Consider the following 22,123-nt stretch of genomic DNA (forward strand, 5'->3'; position numbering starts at 1 on the left):
TGAAAAATGAGGTACGGGGGGGGGGGGGTCCATGGAAAATTGTACTTGAGTACAAAGAATTACTTAGGCAGATCAAATTAAATGCATATAGTGCACCAGGTTTGAATGACAGTGTATCAATAAGTAGTGTTTTGAAACTAAAAGCTTTAAATGTATAAATCTCCTATGGTTTTTTAGAACGTTTTTATATTTATATTTGTATCCATTTTTTTTTACCTGGAGGGAAAACTGGGGGTTTGTTACTTTAAATGAATTTATTTGACACCAATTAATCGGTTAAATGTATGGCCAGGTTTTTTATTGGTTGGTGGTTTTTACCACGTGGTAAATTTTTGAATACTTCAAAATGTTTAAACAACCTGTTTTATTGTTTCTGATTAAGTCTTTGATGTATTCCTGATGAAAGCTACCTTGGATATTCATTAAACATTTTTGGTGAACTGCTGACTGGTCGTGCTTGGTGACATTGGACAACATTTTTGCCTCACCTTTGGTTCAAATGTTTGAGTTTGGTTCTTGGTTTTCAGTATGTAAAGATTAGAAAAAGAATTTAACCATAGAAAGTGCTCACCGATCACTTAGACATACTCAAATGATGGAAACATCAAGGCAAATATATGTTAGGTTTCTTAACTCAGCATATGTTCAAATTATACTTACGGCCTTCAAATCAATGAAGAATATTACCTGGAGGGACACAAAATTACCATTTTGCAAGATTTCCCATTAGAAATTAAGCAAAAGAGGTAGAATTTATCTGAGTACTGTGCCTTCTTGATAGACAAGAAAATCTGTTCTCAGTTGAAATATCCTGCTACCTTAATCATTCATCACAAAGACACGAAGTTTCAAATAAATAGCCCTGAGGAGACTAAATCAACCATTTTATGTATTTTTAAGGTTAATTATGCATGAAATAACTCACCTAGTGCAGTCGATAGGTGTAATAAGCTATCCATCACTGTTCTGGATGTTAAATACCCCTGAAATACTTACCCTAGAAGTTTTTTTTTCCTAATAAATCCATTTTTGCAGTGTGGCTCACCGTTGCGCCATTCCATCTACCAGAAGAAACTTCTCCATCAGACGTATTGCTGAACTTTAACCTTTTCCCTTTCCCAGAGCTACCTGGACCAGTTTCAATACTTCTTCATTGAACCGTTGACTTCTGATGCAAGGAATCTTTGGCTTTTGGCTTTTGAAAAACCATAAAGGGGCTTGAAAAGTAACAAAACTGGAAGGTTAATTTTAAAGAGGTAGTGCATATATATCCGCTCTACATGTCAACTGCCTTTGTTCAAGGATGTCTATTTCCTTTTTAGAATCATCACTTTTGTTGAGCCTCATAAACATCTAAGCTCTTTTCATTTAAAGAGCCTATAACTTTAATAGTAACCATTTATATTGTAATATAAAACATTTCTATACAGCTGTTATCGTTTTTTTTTTTTCTTGTAAAACTCTCTAGCTGCCCAAATAAGTTGACATGGTTATCTCTAAAAACCTAATTGAGCCACTGATTATGTGAAACTGTTTCTAGCTGACTATCACATATAGATCTGGACAATAATTACTAAGAGGCTTGTGTAACAAAGGTCAAAAAGTTGCTTTTGTTATTGGTAGGAAAAAGAAAAGAAAAGAAAGGATGTGAAAAAAGAAGGGGATAAAGAAAAAAAAGGGAAAAAGGAAAAGCTAATAGTCAATTTATTTTTGTATTAGGTTTAGAGTTTTACACCTGCATATCACTTATACCAAACCCTTTTTTAATTTTCTTTTGTGTTTCTCAATATTGAATGGGTATTTTTTTTTTTTTTTTTGCTTGGCATTGTTGAACATATCAGCCCAGTAATGTTTCAGAGTTTTCATCAGCTATGGAACACCAGTATCGAATAATTAAACATGGCGCCAAGCAGGAAAAGTATCAGGTCACCAGGATCAGTCAGTAAAAGTATCTTCTAAGCTGACCATTATCCGTTATCATTTCCATTAAGCCGTAGTCTTGTGTAATGGTTATTGGTCCATTTCACAGTTTGATACTTAACTAGTCTGTTTATTGATAAATCATTGTGTTTTCAACATTATGACAGTAATGGTTTGTGTTCTACTAATAATCCTGGATTCTCTGCACCCTGGCACCCCTTATTAGCATACTGTTATGATAATAAGGTTTTTTTTTCAGTTGCAACTATTTTATTTTATGTTTTTGGTTTCTTTTTAATAACTTGACAGACTTTTTACACATTTATAATTTACCTTCGCCTTTTTCTTATTTGACAAATAAAATAAGCTGTTGAAAAAACTAACAATATTTTCCAAATTATGCACTGTTACTAAATGGTTACACAGACACCACTTCTAGAAGTTGCTTCTGTCTAAAAATCATATATTTAAGGTAGTTCTGAGTAGTTAAGGGGATTACCCAAAAAAATTTCTTTCTGGTTAAAGTAACCATGTTAAAGCATGAGCATGTGCAAACGGTTTTCATGGTCCAAAATGGTTGCACAACAGGTATCCTTTTTCAGAAGTAACTTCGGTGTCAGACGTAATGTGTTTTTTTTAACCCTTTCTTTTTCCCCAGAGCTAAACGTATCCTGTTTTCTTCCTCCCCCATCTGTGAAGGTTTTTGATCTGCCACTAATAAAGAAGTGTTGAATGCATCAGCATTGAAGTTCGCACTCAAAGGAATCTTTCCCTGTTTACAGCAAACTTTAGAGGAAAGTAAGGTATTAAGCCACCTTTCCAGGATCAGGGATACTACCCTCAGATATTTTTGGTGTAAAATTGTTGCGCTTCAAGGGCTTTCAAAGTTTTATATTTTATACTTTTAACTGTCACTTCAATAAAAGAACTGTAGTTTCATACTAAAATCCTATTTCAAGATTGTAATAACTGCCGTTAAAAACAGTAATGCTGGAAGGTTTATAAAACTTCTTTTGACAATGTCACATGAGTGAATGTTTATTGTCCATGATGTTCCTAACTATTCATTGTTTTGGGTATGGCTTGATCTGTGCTTTATTAGATGTTTGTCTACATTTGGAATGTTAGGCATTTTTTTCTCTATCCCTCTGCTACTTAGCCTCTTTTTCAGTGTCATATACCCTTTAAACTCCTCTATCACATCAAAATGTTCTACACCTTCTCAGAGGGATTGGTGGTTAGACACTTGTATAGGGACTAGTGGTCTTGGTGTCATCTTATTTAAAAAAAATACTCAAATTTCTATGCTCTAATTTTATCTAACTTACTTTTCAGGTTTATTTATTTTATTTATTTATTTTACATTTTTTAACCGGGTTAGTCTGGCTAAGCTTTTGGCTCATTTTCAGCAGAGACCCAGGGAGAAAAGCTCCTCTGGACTAGACAACAATGTATTAAATTTTAATAACATAGTAGTAACAATCAGCTATAGGATCTTACAAGCAGAGACCTGGAGAGAAAAAAAAGCTCCTCGGGCAATTCAATTATACAGAGTATTAACAATTGTTGTTAACAATTGGCAGACAAGTATGTGAGTTGTTACAAACATGGTTTTAAACAATTAGCAGAAGAAAATGTGACTAGTTACAATATTATTTTAGCTGCTTAGAGCAAAATGACTTAATAGTTAGGCAGATGCTTATTTAAAGTGGGTAGGATCTAGTTGTATAGGAGTTTGGAAACTAGAAAGGAAAGTAGGAATGGCTAGTAGGAGATGTAGGGGAGGTAGAGTATAGTAGACAGACTAGACAGGTAGGTTGTTTTGAGACTGTAAGAATTAAGAGTGGTTGGAGATAGCAGAAGGGGAGAGGTAGAAGATGCAGGGAGGGGAATAGTGTTTGAGATACATTAAGAGTGAGGTGGTGAAATAGGAGAAAGGATGGTGGTTTCAGGGTGGTTGGCTACAGTGGCAAGACCATTTTCTTTCTAGGTATTTCCTTGTGGCTAATTTGAAACTTTTGCTATGCTGGAGGGATTTTATTTTCAAGGGGAGTTGGTTCCAGGATATAGCTTGCTTATAGTTATAGAGAAGGCAGCCTGTTTTGGTTTTGGGTTTGTAGATGTCTAATAATTCTTGATTTGAGCTGCGCAGCATCCTAGCAGGGGAATATTTGGATATGATAGTGGAGAGGCTGGGGCAGAAGGAGGGTAGATAGAGGATAGAGTGGATGATTTGTAGTTGGTATAGTTGGAGCAGCTGAGGGAATTCTAGCCAGTCTAGTTGCTGTATTGCTAAGCAGTGGTGTGACTTGTAGGTTTGGTTAGCTGCAAATCTGCGATCTTATTATAGGTAGTTTCAAGCTTGATGTAGAATTTAGGTTTGTGAATATGTGGCAGCTGTACAGGAGTGTTGGGAGTAATAAAGCCTGGGAGAGAGTTATTCAGGCAGTGTTAGTTAAGCATTTCTTGCTGCAGAAAAGGTGTCCAAGTTTCTGACGAGTTCTTTTTACCGAGTTAGTAATATGGAGATCAAACTTAAGCTGATCATCTGTTGTAGCACCTAGCGATCTAGTACTAGATTCAGCTGAGATGATAGTGTTGTTGCACGATAAGATGGTAAATGTAAATGGTAAATGTATGTTTAAATGTTTATTTTTGTATTTTGTAATTGTAACACCTAGCAATGCAGTACTAGATTTAGCTGAGATGATAGTGTTGTTGCAGGATAAGATGGTAAATATAAATGGTAAATGTATGTAGTTTAACACAATAATACCTATAAAGGAATGCTTGATAGTAGTAATGATCACAATTGATTCATGGAATATAAAAGGTCTCCAGGACAAAAAAAATGAATTTAATTATGCATCTCCTATATCAAAGTAAAAGTAACATAACGTTTCTGCAAGAGACCCACATGCTAAATGAGCTCTGGAACATTGATAGGAAAAGGAAATGGGTCAAGAATATTATTGCATCTGACTAAAACTCAACTTCTAGGGGGGTAGCAATTATAATTAAGAATTTGTTTCAAGGATATTTCCTTTTTTCGAAAAGTGACCCTAATGGCAGATGGTGTTTATGTATATCCCACAATAGATAAACCCATACTTTTCCTAAACATTTATGCTCCCTGTTCAACATATCTTTATATACGATATATTCAATATTCTTTCAAAGTATCAAAACCACTACTATATCTTAGGAGGTGACTGGAATGCCCTGCTTAACCCTATTAAGGATAGGTCACATAAGGAAGTTAGACAGTCACAACATACCTTATTAGCGCTAGAAGAGCTACAGAATGTCTTTGATTTGATGGACCCTTACACAAGTTTTCAACAGGACTTTTCAATAAATAGATTCATTTTCTTCTTTCCTAGACATAAATTCTGGTCAAGAATAGATGCCTTTTACATCTCCCACTTTTTTACCCGCCACAAACTCTATTATAAGGTTCATCCAAGATTTATCTCTGACCACTCTAAAATACATATCTCTATTAATATTTCTAGTACTAAACTAAGGGCCTCCACTTTTAACAATTGGACCTTAACCTCAAATATTATTCAAATAGAAGAAGTGATACAATAAATTAATTCTAACCTTGCCCAGCTTGACAACAACTTCTCTTCTTCTCCCATTCCATATGACATACAATGGGCAGCCACCAAAGCAGTTATAAGAGGATACATCATCCAAAAATCTTCATGGTTTAAGAAAAATAAAATCCTCTCCAAAACCAAGTTAGAACAGCAACTTAAATGAAATGGAATTAAAACTCCAACAAAACTCTTCTAGGGATTTGGAGGATAAAATGATTGTATTAAAAAAGCAGCTCTATAATTTATACTCGAAAAATCACACGCTTGCTGAACTGAAACTGCTATACAGATTTTCAGGGGTCTATATTAGAATATTGAAGTTTCAGAACTTTGAATGTTCTAATATCGACCCCTATTCGGTGAATGCTGAAAACATCAAAAATTCAGAACAGCAATTTTTTTTCCTAGGGAAATAAATTGCTGTTCTAAAACACATACACACAACCCAAGCACACCAAACAAACAGCAGTCCACACACATACACCTAAAATCTTACATCTAACCCCACACTAAACTGTACATACACGACTATCTACTCACTTACCTTAACCCAAACCCTAACCTTAAGGTCCATCACTATCACACACACACCTCACCCGTGCCCTAACCCTAACTCACCTACCATGCCCTAACCCTCATGTCCACATATTCGCACACTTACCTGACCTGCACCCTAATCCTAACTCACCTAACCCGCCCTAACCCTCACGTCCACACAATCGCACACTTACCTGAACCCAACCCGTAACTTTCCACCACAGTGCTGAAAATAGTGAAGCAACAGGAACGGACAACCAAATTATTTCCCTAGGAATAGGGGTCGATATTAGAACATTCAAAGTTCTGAAACTTCGATGTTCTAATATAGACCCATTTTCAGAATGGGCACAGATTCCTTTAAAAACTCTTGCCAGGCTAATTAATATAAAAGTGCCCCCCCCCCAAGGATTAATGAAATTAAATATAAAGGCACAACAAAGCAAAATGATCAAGGTATTGTTGATACTTTTGAAGAAATTTACAAAAACTTATATAATCTCCCTAACTATGACACTACATCTCAGTTTAATGACTTTATACATAAACTAAAATTCCCGCAACTCAATAACTCCAAAAAGTTTGACCTAAAATCTCCTCTCAACTTAGAGGAAATCAAACTCGCTATTAACAACCTTAAATTAGGTAAAGCTCTGGGACCTGATGGGTATACAGCGGAGTTCTACAAGAAAGTTTCTTATCATATCTCTAAACTTCTGCTTAAAACCTTGACCCTGGAGTTAGAATATATAGTTAGGGGGGGGTGTGAGGGGCAAAGCCCCCCACTTAATTTCATATTATATTGTTTAGTTTTGCTTTAATATTGCTTAGTAAAACAAAAGTAAGTGGGGGGCTTTGCCCCCTACACCCCCCATTGTGGGGGGCTGTGCCCCCCACACACCTCCAACTATATATTCTAACTCCAGGGTCGCACTACAGTAGGGAAGGGGGCATATCCCATTTTCTTGCCAATAATACTTGTCGGTCAAATGAAGTGTCGGTCAAATTAAATTTCAGTCAAATGGGGTTGGGCAAATGAGTGTCGGGCAATTGGAAGTCCGGGAAAATGAAGTAGACCCATTTTTTCTGTATAATAAGCATTATTACTGTGTTGAGGCACCACAGTTATTGATACTCATATTTTAAATAGTTTTCTGTGCTTTTCAAATTTACTCTGTATATGTTGTATTATCTTTTGATGTCATTTTTTTCTATTTTATTGCAGTGGTACTTTAAATTACTATGTATCCATGATGTACCTCTTGCTGTTATCTTTATTGTTTTTGTATTTGATTTTCTTCTATTTACAAAATTTCGATAAAGAAGTTTTTTGAAAAAAAAAAAAACATATTATAGAAATTTTTTTATTGAGCGCTTATTGTTGCCATCTCAAACATGTTAAAGATAATATTCCAAAGTCATAGTTCTTTAAGATTAAAGAGAATATGCAGTGATAATTATGATTTATGAAAGATAGTCTAGTAAGCTAGTTTCAAACTGTGTACAGAGCTGTTTTAATATACATAGTGCCCAATATGTAAAAGGGGAAGCAGGTAATATTTCCAGAGAGCATATTCTTCAATATAAGAGTAAAGTTAAAATTCAACAAGATTTATGAACTAGGTTTATATTGACTTATGGGTTGAATGTATCTACAGTGCAAGAAGTAATATAAAAACATTGGAGTATAGTGATAGAAGAAAGTTGTTTTGAGAGGAAATTGGGAGGTAGATGTAGTTTTAAATATAAGACGAACTGGATAAAAAATAGTAGACTACTTGCACCAAACACAGAACCTGGCACCACAGCAAGTTGACTGACACAGCAGTTGAATAACAACGCAAGATAAATCCTTAACACAGTTTATTTTAAGTGTTTAAAATGATAAAATCCACTTTTCGTCGAGAGCAATCTCCCAACTTCTTCAGAACAAACATGGGCATACAAATCACACATCTTTTTATATTTAGTTAATTATCCAGTTAAATGGTTAATTAAATAATTAACCATATGATGCATTTGTTGAATTGTTCCATAAAGTTGCTAGGTTACGTTAGCTAACTTGATGCAGAAAACCAAAAGTTCTTTATGTGAACTAGTGAATAAATAAATGAATGAATAAATAGTTCAAACAATATGACAATGAATTTACTGGTAAGTTACCAGTTATATTAATGTAAAGTATGGATGTTCTCCATTTACCCAGTAAAATACTGAATGTAAGGGTACTGGATGTAAAAATAATAATAATAAATATGGTGTGTCCTACAAGCATAAATAAAACATATATTAAAAAAACATATATTAAAAAAATGTTAGAAAACTGTTTTTCAGTGAAATTGAAGCTTTATACGCTTGAGGAGCTGTAAATAATTTATTCGCAGGGTTCCCGCCCCAACCTCATAGACATCCACTCGCGTGGGTATTCTCCATTGATACATTGAAGTACTAAATGTAAAAGAAATGGTAATCAACGTAATTTGAACTAAATAGTGAATAAAACATATGTTAAAAAACTGTTTTGTATTGGGTTCCAAGCTCTATATGCTTGAACACCTGTTTTTAACTTGTTCACAAGGTTCCCACCCCGACTTCTAAAACAAGCACTCGCAGAGTTTGCAGAAGTGGTTGTCAACGTAATTTAAACTAAATGGTGAATGAAACATATGTTGAAAAGCTGTTTTACATTGGGTTCCAAGCTCTATATGCTTGAACACCTGTTTTTAACTTGTTCACAAGGTTCCCACCCCGACTTCTAAAACAAGCACTCGCAAAATTTGCAGGGCTTGGTGTATTTAAACAACTAACAGTGTATACACGGAGTTTCTACCCCGTTTGAACAGGCATTTGTACATAAAGCATAAAGAGCTTATTGTCATTTAAACAGTGGTGACCCGTTCGCAAAATAGCAGCCCCCTGTATTGTCGAATAACTATACATCCATTAACAACTAGAAATAAGTAAATAAATGAAACAGATAAAGATAAACACGCAGAAAAAATGAGAAATAATCAACCAGTAAGTAAATTAATTCGGCAGATTAAATTGCATTTGCACAAGTCAATTAAATATGTATAGTATACAATATATTAATATAATAAAATATGTTGGATAAAATATATAAAAAATGTAAATAAAATGTTAAATAAATAAACAAACAACTAAATAAATAAATTACTACCATTCTACAATGTCAAATGTCATAAAATTTCATCTATAAATATCATAAAACTGCATCTGTAAGTATATGTACAATAATGGGTATACTCCGTACAGCCAAACAAAAACCAGCAACTCCTTAGAATTTTAAAGTTGATGTTAACTGTTCATTAATCCGTTGTCTACACATAAAAGTATATTATGCACAAACTTGTAACCAACAAAATGACACTGTCTAAAGACTAACAGTGAATATAAATACAAATACAAACAATATACATATCTTTAAAAATGTATGTATGTATATAAATATATAAAAAGATATATAAATGTATGTTAAGTAGTGGAGTATCTGTATAAGTATGTAGACAGAAACATATGTTGTATGTAAGTGTAATAGATATATTAAAAAAAAATATATATATATATATGTTTGTTTGTTATAAAAATATGTTAAAAATGTAATTAAATATATTATAAAATGTATTATAAAATGTATTATAAAAATATATATACGTGTTGTAAGGGTATGCGTGTGAATGGGTGTATAATAAGGTGATATACACACACAAAATGCTCAAACAGTACAAATACTGGAACCAAGTACTAATAGTATTTTTGTATTTTTGTACCAAAAGGTTGTCAAAAGGTGTTTATAGGTTTTGTACAAAGGGTCTAGGGTTGACTTCTAACATGTTCTTTAAATTAATACCACGTCTAAACGTTATTCAAGGTACTGTAGGCAGTGATGATCTAAACTGGCTATCCCTCATCAAAATATCCCAGTTTTTCATGATGATGTTAATAACCCTCATCAAAATATTCCAGTTTTTCATGATGATGATGTTAATAACTTGATTGGAATCAATGTTGAACGTACAAATAAAATTGCAAAAATCAAAAGTTTTTGTTTCTAAATAAATAAGTGGTCTATTTACTTGACTGTTATTTAAAATTGGGGTGTAAACACCTTGCTCCCTTTGTAAACAGGAAAGGTATGTACAAGTGCAATATGTGTAGGATGTGCAAGCACATTGACACAGGCAGCAACTTTACGATACGTAACAATAAATTTAGTACCAAAGAGAAATTTAATTGTAATAGTAGACAAGTTGTTTACCTTGCTAAATGCACATCATGCCCAGCATTCTATATAGGTAAAACTGATAGGAAGCTGGGGGAAAGGATTTATGAGCACACATATTGCATAAGTAAGAAGAAGATGGAAAATGCACTGGCTAGACACATAAGTGACTTTGAGGGACACGAGTTTAAATTCAGAGTCATTGACCAGTTGGTTAATGAGGGAAGAGGTGGCCCAGAGTCATTAAAACTAGAGAGAATAGAACTGCTCTGGCAGCTCAGAACGAATGCTTGCCAATACCCAGGTCTCAATGAGATGTGTTCAATCATGTGTATTCTTAGATTGAAAAATCTTAATAGATAAAGAAATGTCTGGATCAATGTATGATATAAATTAACTATAAATAAAATAAAATAATTCACTACAGAAGATACAACAGTACATTTTAGAGAACACCAATTATAAAACCTACAAAACCTATAAACACCTTTTGACAACCTTTTGGTACAAAAATACAAAAATACTATTAGTACTTGGTTCCAGTATTTGTACTGTTTGAGCATTTTGTGTGTGTATATCACCTTATTATACACCCATTCACACGCATACCCTTACAACACGTATATATATTTTTATAATACATTTTATAATACATTTTATAATATATTTAATTACATTTTTAACATATTTTTATAACAAACAAACATATATATATATATATATTTAATATATCTATTACACTTACATACAACGTATGTTTCTGTCTACATACTTATACAGATACTCCACTACTTAACATACATTTATATATCTTTTCATATATTTATATACATACATACATTTTTAAAGATATGTATATTGTTTGTATTTGTATTTATATTCACTGTTAGTCTTTAGACAGTGTCATTTTGTTGGTTACAAGTTTGTGCATAATATACTTTTATGTGTAGACAACGGATTAATGAACAGTTAACATCAACTTTAAAATTCTAAGGAATTGCTGGTTTTTGTTTGGCTGTACGGAGTATACCCATTATTGTACATATACTTACAGATGCAGTTTTATGATATTTATAGATGAAATTTTATGACATTTGACATTGTAGAATGGTAGTAATTTATTTATTTAGTTGTTTGTTTATTTATTTAACATTTTATTTACATTTTTTATATATTTTATCCAACATATTTTATTATATTAATATATTGTATACTATACATATTTAATTGACTTGTGCAAATGCAATTTAATCTGCCGAATTAATTTACTTACTGGTTGATTATTTCTCATTTTTTCTGCAATTTTTCTGCGTGTTTATCTTTATCTGTTTCATTTATTTACTTATTTCTAGTTGTTAATGGATGTATAGTTATTCGACAATACAGGGGGCTGCTATTTTGCGAACGGGTCACCACTCTTTAAATGACAATAAGCTCTTTATGCTTTATGTACAAATGCCTGTTCAAACGGGGTAGAAACTCCGTGTATACACTGTTAGTTGTTTAAATACACCAAGCCCTGCAAATTTTGCGAGTGCTTGTTTTAGAAGTTGGGGTGGGAACCTTGTGAACAAGTTAAAAACAGGTGTTCAAGCATATAGAGCTTGGAACCCAATGCAAAACAGCTTTTCAACATATGTTTCATTCACCATTTAGTTTAAATTACGTTGACAACCACTTCTGCAAACTCTGCGAGTGCTTGTTTTAGAAGTCGGGGTGGGAACCTTGTGAACAAGTTAAAAACAGGTGTTCAAGCATATAGAGCTTGGAACCCAATACAAAACAGTTTTTTAACATATGTTTTATTCACTATTTAGTTCAAATTACATTGATTACCATTTCTTTTACATTTAGTACTTCAATGTATCAATGGAGAATACCCACGCGAGTGGATGTCTATGAGGTTGGGGCGGGAACACTGAAAAACAGTTTTCTAACATTTTTTTAATATATGTTTTTTTTAATATATGTTTTATTTATGCTTGTAGGACACACATTTATTATTATTATTTTTACATCCAGTACCCTTACATTCAGTATTTTACTGGGTAAATGGAGAACATCCATACTTTACATCAATATAACTGGTAACTTACCAGTAAATTCATTGTCATATTGTTTGAACTATTTATTCATTCATTTATTTATTCACTAGTTCACGTAAAGAACTTTTGGTTTTCTGCATCAAGTTAGCTAACGTAACCTAGCAACTTTATGGAACAATTCAACGAATGCATCATATGGTTAATTATTTAATTAACCATTTAACTGGATAATTAACTAAATATAAAAAGATGTGTGATTTGTATGCCCGTGTTTGTTCTGAAGAAGTTGGGAGATTGCTCTCGACGAAAAGTGGATTTTATCATTTTAAATACTTAAAATAAACTGTGTTAAGGATTTATCTTGCGTTGTTATTCAACTGCTGTGTCAGTAGTTTTAAATATAAAATGGGAAGGCTTTTTATCACAGGCTTTTACTTGGTATAAACAAGAATAAGTAATGTATATCTACATGTAAAGAGTTATGGGGATGATCCCAACTCCAATTGTTTTTATCCTCCTTTACAACATTCAGTCTGTTACATTTGGTTTAGTTTTGATTTTCATTTCCTAGTAATTACTTTTCTGGCAGCCAGCAGCTTTAAACTTAGTAGGGCCATATTATGTATAGGCAATCCAGTTTCCATATCTCAGTTCAAAAGAATTATTTCCTTAGTTACAGTAATTTGATGCCCCAACATATTTGATAAAGTACCCCATACAGAATTTGTAAAATCCAGCAACTTATTGTATTCCAATAAAACATGTCCCCAGTTACCCCCCTGTTTTCCTTTGCACTTCCAGTAATTGCTGTTCACCTGTGGAAAAATTATTTGAAGCCTTCCTTTGGTATAAAAAGTGTCTATATTACCCGAATACCTAAACGTTGATATGGTAATATCGAAAAATTAAAACAGCGAACAGCCAATTTAAGGAATTGTTTTCATTAAGACCTATATTCAAAATCATACTCTCTTCTTATTTTGTGAACCTCACTGTTTAAATGTAATTTCTTTCTACTTGGATTTGTAGTCTTCTGCTTGGGTTGTGTATCTGAACCTTAACTGTGTAGCTCCAAAGTATCTCTTCAAATTCGGTGATCCAAAACCACCTTTTTCTATGGGGAGAAACAACTTATCCAACTTTCACTCTTTCCCTGTCAAATAAATTCCTTGAATTCTTTATTAATTGTGGTCCCTGGTTGATAAAAATATCCCTGAACTTGTATACCAACACAGCTTGTCAAAAAGAAATCTACCACCTTTATTTTTGCCACTGATCCTTCAAATATCTTCCTAATTAACCCCATCATTCTATAGCAAATGCATATGCTGCCATAACCATAATCTTAAAATCAGTATCTCTGTTGAATGCCTTTTCTGAATCAAGACACTCCAACAGTAGCAGGGTATTCTTCAATGTGCTTACCAATGAATCATAATTGTTCTGTTAATGCCAAATGTTGCTTCCCTTCCACAAAGCCACATTGATCAATATCTATTTGTTCTGGCAACATATTAGCCATTATATTAGCAAGTATAGACACAAATCATGGTTTAGAATGAAATTGGTCTGTATGAAGTTGAGTTTAAAGTGTGTTTGCCCTCTTTTGTAAGTACAGCTACCACAATTCTATTTCAGTATGCTAGAACCCTTTTAAAGTATTATTGTCCCTGCTTTTAAAATATTGTTAAATGTAATCTTCCAGATATTTATCACTTTCTTCTATCCCAACTTCTAAACTTTCACAGGAATCCTTCTATTCCTTTTGACTTTTCTGCTGAGTGATTATACATCACCAGTTTTATGTCAGCCCTTCCCATCTTGGCTATCAATTCTTTGGCCTAATCTCTATCTAACCTTGACATATTTATATCTTCTGTAGATGTTTCCATTTGTGTCTATTCTGGGTGTCCCCATTCTTCTGTTCTCTACAAATTTTCTTAGAAGTTCTGAAACATCCCTAAATAATCTATAGGTTCTCTGCTTATTTTCTAGTCATCTGCTCCCAAGTTTGGCAATACCTTATTTTCTGTTGTCTAAGATGTCAAAACCAGCCACCAGAGAACAGTTAATTCAGTTTATTGCCAAAAATGAACCTATAAACATACATGAATGCAGACACATTAGAACACAGCATTTTCATTTAAAAACTTCATCAGATGTGGATAAACAGTTAAATTGATATATATATATATATATATATATATATATATATATATATATATATATATATATATATATATATATATATATATATATATATATATATATATATACACACACCCTCAATATACAGAAATAACCAGTAAAACCAAGCAATTAATTAAGAAGAGTTGTTCAGACTTTCATTATTATAGAGCTCATGAATATTCTTTGCATTCAACACAAGATACTAAGATGCTGTATAAAATGTTTAAAATTATTTGAAGTTACTAAAAATACATTAAAAAACTGTAAATATGTATTTAAAACATTATAAATAAATTATGCAATATTAATAATAAAATATTTCATTTCAACTTGACAAAAATCTAAAACATTTATGTTAATGCACAGTAAGAGAAACTGATAATGTTGTTATCAGATGGCTCCCTGTGCTCTAGGATTACTATCAAAAATACTTACTTAGCAGCTACCTTTCTAACAGTATGCATGTTAGCTAAATATTCCACTATTTTCACTTTGGCATTCAAAAACTTATTTTCTTCTTCTGTGAGATTCCTCTTCATATGCATCATCTGTTTTCATCTACTTTAACCTTTGATAATCTCTCAATTTTTTTATGCTATATCTTTCCCATTTTTTTTCCCCTGTCACTTCTACCATATCTTTATTTTTGTTTCCAGTTTATCCAATTCCTCAGGTATCCTTTCCAAAGAAATAGCTCTTGAATAATTTCTACTGCCCATTACTTAAATTCTTGTATTTTTAATAACTAAGAAGGACCAGTGTCTCATTTACTTGATTGCCGTGCACCTTTATCTTAGTGTTTTTTGGCACATGTTCTTTAATAGTTATTGGATATGTTTCAAAGCTTTTGTATAAGTACCTATGATACTGTGAAACATAGTCTATGTCCAGTCTTACCCAGTTATTTTACCTGGTGGAATAATATGTAAATTCTATCCGAGTTCCTAATAGTAATTCCACATCCTCTATTCCAAATATTCTCGTATATTTCTTTAGACATCTACTATCCTTTGTTATATTATCAGACAGGGAATATTCATGGGTGTGGAACAAAACTTGATACAGCTATATCTTCACTATTGCATGTCAAGGTCTGCTCAATATTGAAAAACAGCTTGCATACTTAATTAAATGATTTTAGCCATTAAAAAGAGTGTCCTGGCTGCAATTAAATGAATAGATTTATATTGTGATTTATACTGGAGTGAAATTTCTAGCAGTGCATCTGCTTGCCTTCCCTTCAATGCATCAGACTTCATTTATTTTTACCGAGCTTCTTGTACTTCCCTGTATGTGCTGTTGTTACTGTATGTCCCATGCAGATGCTTCAAAGTTCATGGTTTTTCATTTCCTAATTAGTCACATTTTTTTTTCCTTGCCTTCTTCCTCATCATCTCAGACTGGTCTCTGGTTCAAGTGCAAGGTACTCCTGTATCTGTTTCTAGTCAGCTCCTGAGCTCTTTTCTGTCACTCAATTATTTTCCTTTGGAACAGTGACATTTTTTTTACTAGCAAGTTCTGTCTATGGACTGTGCCATTATCAGAGGAATGAGAAGATGAATCTCCTTCAACTTGCTGGCTCAATTTTTGCAGGGTAAACTTTTTATTTCTTACTTCACCTATTCTGCATCCAAAAATGTTTTCTCCTTCTGAAAAAAAAAACCTACTCTAGAGAAAACTAGGTACAGCACCTGAATCCCACATCTGTCCCTTGACAACCCCAACCACAAGGACAAACTTGCTTCTTCTCCTTCTGGTGTACAGTGAATATTTATCTTCCATGAACACTGCAGTGTTTCCAATTAATAATATTTTATCATTCTGACATACTTTTATTAGGCGCAGCTCCTTTTGTTGACGTTCCCTACTGTAGGTCTTGGCTTCTTTCTCGTGGCCAAATCTGGATAATAGAAACAATGTTGCCATTTTAATTAACAAGCCCAGCAACTGAACACCAGTATTACTGCTCATTTACATGCTTGCAAAATTAATGCACTTTGTTCTCCCCAGTTTCTCCGGTACAAGAGAAATTTTCAAATGTTCTGTATGTATTCTTTCCTCCAGGTCTATTACTTTTTTGAAACATTTCTTCCTGAAAAGCCTTACATTAGACTAGTCTCTCCTTCATTTCAACCACTTACTTATACAATTTCATCAACTAATCTGGACATCATCTAAAAGCTTGCTTTCTTCTTTCCAGCCCCTTGTCACTTGACTGTATGCATTTCTCCAGTGTCTCACTTATTTTAAACAACTCTGAATACACTTGATCCATATTGTTTCCTGGAATCCATCTCCTGCACTGACACCGCATTCTGGTCAACAACTGCAACCAGAGTTTTATTTTTCCCTTCTCTAGTTTATGTCCTCTTATTTTCTCTCAATTTCCTTATTGCTGACATCCAGGCAATGCAGTGACTAAACAATAACTGAATTTAAACAAGTAATGGGTTTTGCTGCCTGCTTTCCAGAGTTTCCCTTTTAAACTGGGAGGGCTCCAGTCAACCTATTGATCACTGTGCAGCCATGTGGAAGTCTTCTTGATTAATGTTTTCAAAACTGCAAATTAACTATTTTTCAGCAATTTATTTTTTGACTTTCTTCCACCTTTTTGTAGAAGTTTCCTTCCACAGTTTCTTTTGATAGTGATAATATGTTTAACTTTATTCTTTTACTACACCTTTGTTTCTTTCTAGTCTTATGTTTATGATCTTACCATAAGAAATAATTCTTCATTTTCTGCCTTATATGTCTTTCTGAGTAAGGGCGTTGTTCTGTTATAGCAATGTTTGTATGTTGAGTTTTGCTTCTTTAGAGAGGCCCTTTAATTTTGCTGTGATGAAATTAGATGTGGAGAAACACCTACCTTACATTGAAGTTGAGAGTTTTTGTAGTTTGGAGGGTCAGCACTGCATGAAAGATGCACTGCAGTTATTGGCAGTTTGGACCTTCCCCTTATACTGATATTATCAATGTTTTAATTTCATTACATTGATATATTAGTGGCATTTATTTAGCATCAAGACAGCCTCAGAGATTCTGCATCATAAGTGTCTGCCATGCTTTTGGGAGATGGGGTTAATAGTGGGATGATTGAAGATATTTTTCTCCTGGCACTGAGCATGCTTATATATTATAACAACAGCCTCAACTCTGTAAACTAAATGTCTTTGAAATGTAGTGTGAGGTCTGACCTTCATAGAATGCTACCCCAGGTAGTAGTAGTAATTTTCTATAGCTCTCAACAAACAAGCCACTTAATCAGCTGTAATAAGTCTTTCATCATAGTCTACTGAACATTGGAAGCTACTGGACATGTAAAAATGGCCATATTTGCCTTCACATTTTAGTACAATCTTTTAAAGTATGAAAATGTGACATTAGTTTTCTCCCATACACCTGTCATTACCTACAAAGAAAGGCAAACTGTTTCAGTTAAGTCTCAAAGACAAAACTTTCTGAGAACTGCAGTAGATTATAATAATGCATTCAATGTTGATTACAGCTAAGTAAAGCCTTGTGTTTATTTGTTTCTGTGTAAAATTTCTCAGCATTCTGAGATGTAAATGTTTGTTTTGTAGAGTGCCAACCCATCACTGACATTTTGTGTGAAGACACATGATAGGATCTACTATATGATTGCACCAAGCCCTGAAGCCATGAGAATCTGGATGGATGTCATAGTTACAGGAGCAGAAGGTTACACACAGTTTATGGTATAGCAGCTGACTGTGATGCTTCAGAGTTGCTTCTTTTGTGCCTCTGCCATTGTCTAAGAGCAGTGACAAATGAAAAAGTGTACAATTACAGAATGCCACAGGAAACAACCAAGTGTGCTTATTTTTGTGAAATCACCACATTTAACAGATGTCATTGGCCATGTGCTTTACTATTCAACACTGATTGTTCACCACAATGCTTTTGTTTTGAAGAATAAATTCCAAACCACTCAGTTCTGCAAAAAGCTGCATTTCACTAAAAACGGGAAAGAAGGAATGAGCTATAACCAAAATGTTTTATATGATTCAAAAGCTGTTCCTATAACTGATGCTGCCCAAAGAAACTATAAACTGCAATTCTAGGAGTTGCAGCTAAATGTGTTAGGTTATATTGCATAATGTTGAAATTCTACTGGTCATGAAATAATGCTGAATCAGCTTAGTCAGTGCATAGTTAAAATATGACTACAGACATTGTTTATTTTCAGCCTCAACAAGATTCAGTGTCACTTAGTAAATGGTTAAAAATTTTATTGCACATTGTGAATTTCCAGAAATGGTGTGGCTTGGTCAAAAATAGAAGATTTGTTCACTAAGTAACACCATTTTCCAAAAAAACAATATCTTGGCCTGTTGCATTTTGCTTTGCATTTGGAATAGTTACTTCTTGAATAAAGAGAAGATTAAAAGTGGCACAGCATGGTCTGAAGAAAGTGTGAAAACAGAAAAAGAAAATAGCACATTCAAAACTGAAGAAGCAATCAGCACAAAAACATAGGAAGCACTGAAACTGTATTTAATTCTCAGGTGCAATGCTGATCACCTGTGTGTGATTGTTTCACTTGCTCAGCTTACAACCTATTGCATTCCTCATGTTCAGACCTGTCTGTTGCTCTTCAGCAAGTCCTGCATTACTGTGTATCTTTGTTCCTTATAAACTGAAGGTCATAAACAAAGTTACTTGTATTTTACTTTGCAATGCAGCTGTCATGCTAATTGTCTTCATATCAGAACATCATCACCACAAATTTTAATCTGAGAATGGCGACTAATGTACATGAGGCTACACTACAGTGCATTAAGTAATTTACAGATTATGAAGAACAGGGATTGTTATATTATTAGAAAGTGGATAATCATCCCAGCTGACCTTTATAAGCCATGGTAAAATGTGTTCATTGTATGATAGTTACAGATGAAGGTTGTTAATCCTCATTTCTCAAATGCTACAGGTATACATAACATAAACAAAACATGGTGAGCAAATCTTTGACTGCTTCCTAATGTTTTCTAATTATGTGATGATATCATTAGCTTATTTAGTATTTGTGGATTAATATATTCACCATTTGGTTAAAAAATGATGTTTCAAAGCTCACCTGGGCTTCTCACAAAAAAATAACAGTTATAATTTTCATTTTGGGGAATATTCATATGCACTGTGCAGCATGTCTTTTGGGACAAGTGGCAAAGGACAAATATTTTCAGGCATACCTTTTAACTTCTTAATGCAAGAGATCTGGACAAAACTAAACCTAATTGAGGGACAAGGACCAAAAATAGGGACAAATTTTAATTATATCCCTTATAAACTTAGATGTTGCTAAATAACAGGTTTTGCATTAGAGGGTATTTACTGAAGGATAAGAAGGATGAAACTCAAATGTTTGTCATTGTTTAATGATTTCAGTCCTCTGTGAGTTGCCAAAAAACACAAATTATTTGAGGGACAGCTCAAAAATATAACACAAAAATCTGGACATTCTGCAAAGATCTGGACATTTGAGAGGAATGTTTTCAGGGCTTGTATTAGTATTTTATTTGGCATGATATAGGATGAAATTTTCTTTTTCTATATAAAAGGTAAAATTAATTTATATCTGATTAATTCCAGAAACTCTTCAGAAGCCCTGGTTTACTTTTATCTGAAATCTAATTTATACAGGATGCTGAGCAAAATGCTGTAGGCCATTAGTTATTTTAAGTATCTAAGGACTAAGTACTATTTTATTGTAAATATGTTTTAACCATCACAACATTGCTATTAATTTTATTTTGACAACACATAAAACTTAGAACTTGTGTGTTTACAGAGTTTTTACAATCTTCCCTGTAAATTTTTAATTATGGATCTTGAATCAAATATTTCCTTTACTTAGTCTTACTTTCCTGACAAACTTTTTTTTTTTTTTTTTTTTTTTTACTACTTAGTGAATGATCTTTGGCAGTGTTGCCTGTATGATTTTTATGGGTTTTGGCAAGACATGAAAATAGATCAAGAAGTAAACTGGATCACATAACAAATTCTAGTTTATTTGCCTTTAATCGCATAGACTGCATCAGAGAACAAATTCCATTTTTTGCCTTTACACATACAAAATCTATGTTTTGTCATATGATTTACAACTGTTGGTATTTGTGGGCGAGTGCAGGTATGCAACTGAAGTTTGCTTCTCTAACACAGTCAAAAATAAAACATTTGTTCACTCTTTGCCCACATTGTTTCCAAGTTAGTGAAATTAGTAAATAAAAATATCACTTTGTAAAGTACTTCTTGCATAAACCTCTAAGCAACAAAATAACAGAAGGTACAGACTAAACAAATCACATATATTACAAGTTTAATTATGAACTTCATATTAAAGCCTTCCTAAAACACCTTGTTTACTACAACCCCAACTGAAAAAGTAAATTTCACAAAAGACTTTATACTAAATCAGTAACAAAAATGGAAGACACAATTCACAAAAAACATACAACATAAAACCATAAAAAAATAAAGAATTCTTACTTATGGAAAGATCTAATTTCACACAGAGTGGCTGATGAGCATGTTCACAGCATAATCTAAAATTAATCTCTAATGTTGATTAACAGAAAATAAGTGGCAAACCTATAAAAGAGCAATGTTAAAGGGGAAAGAAATGGGAAAAAAACAGAAGGGTAGTTCTTACCACAAAAGGAAACTGCAGAGCTACATAAGAGAAAGTTGTAAGAAAGCATTTTACACAAAACAGTACATTAAAATATCCCAGACTCAAAAATTAGAGATTGACACCAGCTAAAAACAATAACAAAATAACAGTTAAAGTATTTTGAAATTTACTTGTAAGGCACACATTTGCTGAACACAGTTGTAGTACAGCATCTTCTCCAAAGCATCATCTTGGTTCACTCCTCTTATGTGTAGTTCACCTCATCACACAGTTTTCCAAATCCTTTGTATCACACTTAGTTTTGAAGCTACTTAGCACACACCAAGACCACAAATCAACATATTGGTGGCATCAGTTATTTAAAGAAAGAGGACCCACATGTTGTGTCACTCTTTGCAGAAGCAAAAATAAATATGGGGTAGATTTTTCAATACCATACTTCAAAATCTACAGATGTTAAATCATGTCTGTGATAATTTGTTTCTACTTTTTAATTATATTTGACACCCTTAGATTTCAGACTTGCATTTCTGAGTAGTGTCAGATAATTCTACTGGAATTGGGAGTAATTATATGCTATTCACTATGCAATGGTATACTAATTAGGTTCCCTGACTTTTTTCACAGGGTGTCCTTATTTTCGTTGTCCGCAAGTTAACTCATGATGATCTAACAGTTTTCCTGCTATTTTGTTACAAAAGTCATTGAAACCACATTGATTCCTTCCTACACAGAAATTAGCTGGGATTCCAAATTAAAATACTGAGCTTTCTGCTGAATCTTTCAATGACTTAATCTTCCCAAACAGCTTAATATCAAATCTCAACATCCACTGAAAATGGAAGAGAATAATATGAAACCACTCTTCCATCTGAGCCAGCTTTAACTCACAGAATTAAAAAAACATGCCTGAAATACCTAACCATAT

The 22,123-nt window shown here is 33.2% G+C and overlaps 1 protein-coding gene across 1 annotated transcript in view; it reads left to right on the plus strand.

Moving 5' to 3' along the window:
* The window catches only part of PHLDB2 (pleckstrin homology like domain family B member 2), a 1,258,236-nt gene extending 1,239,403 nt beyond the window's left edge, over window positions 1-18,833 (plus strand). The window contains exon 18 of the mRNA XM_044072445.1: window positions 18,122-18,833. Coding sequence (XP_043928380.1) covers window positions 18,122-18,262 — 141 coding nt within the window. The 3' untranslated portion in view covers window positions 18,263-18,833. The remainder of the gene's footprint in view (window positions 1-18,121) is intronic.
* The last annotated feature ends 3,290 nt before the right edge of the window (window positions 18,834-22,123 follow it).

Source organism: Protopterus annectens, chromosome 5.part0 (genome assembly GCF_019279795.1).
Source record: "Protopterus annectens isolate FY-2018-M chromosome 5.part0, PAN1.0, whole genome shotgun sequence".
Classification (NCBI taxonomy): Eukaryota; Metazoa; Chordata; order Ceratodontiformes; family Protopteridae; genus Protopterus; species Protopterus annectens.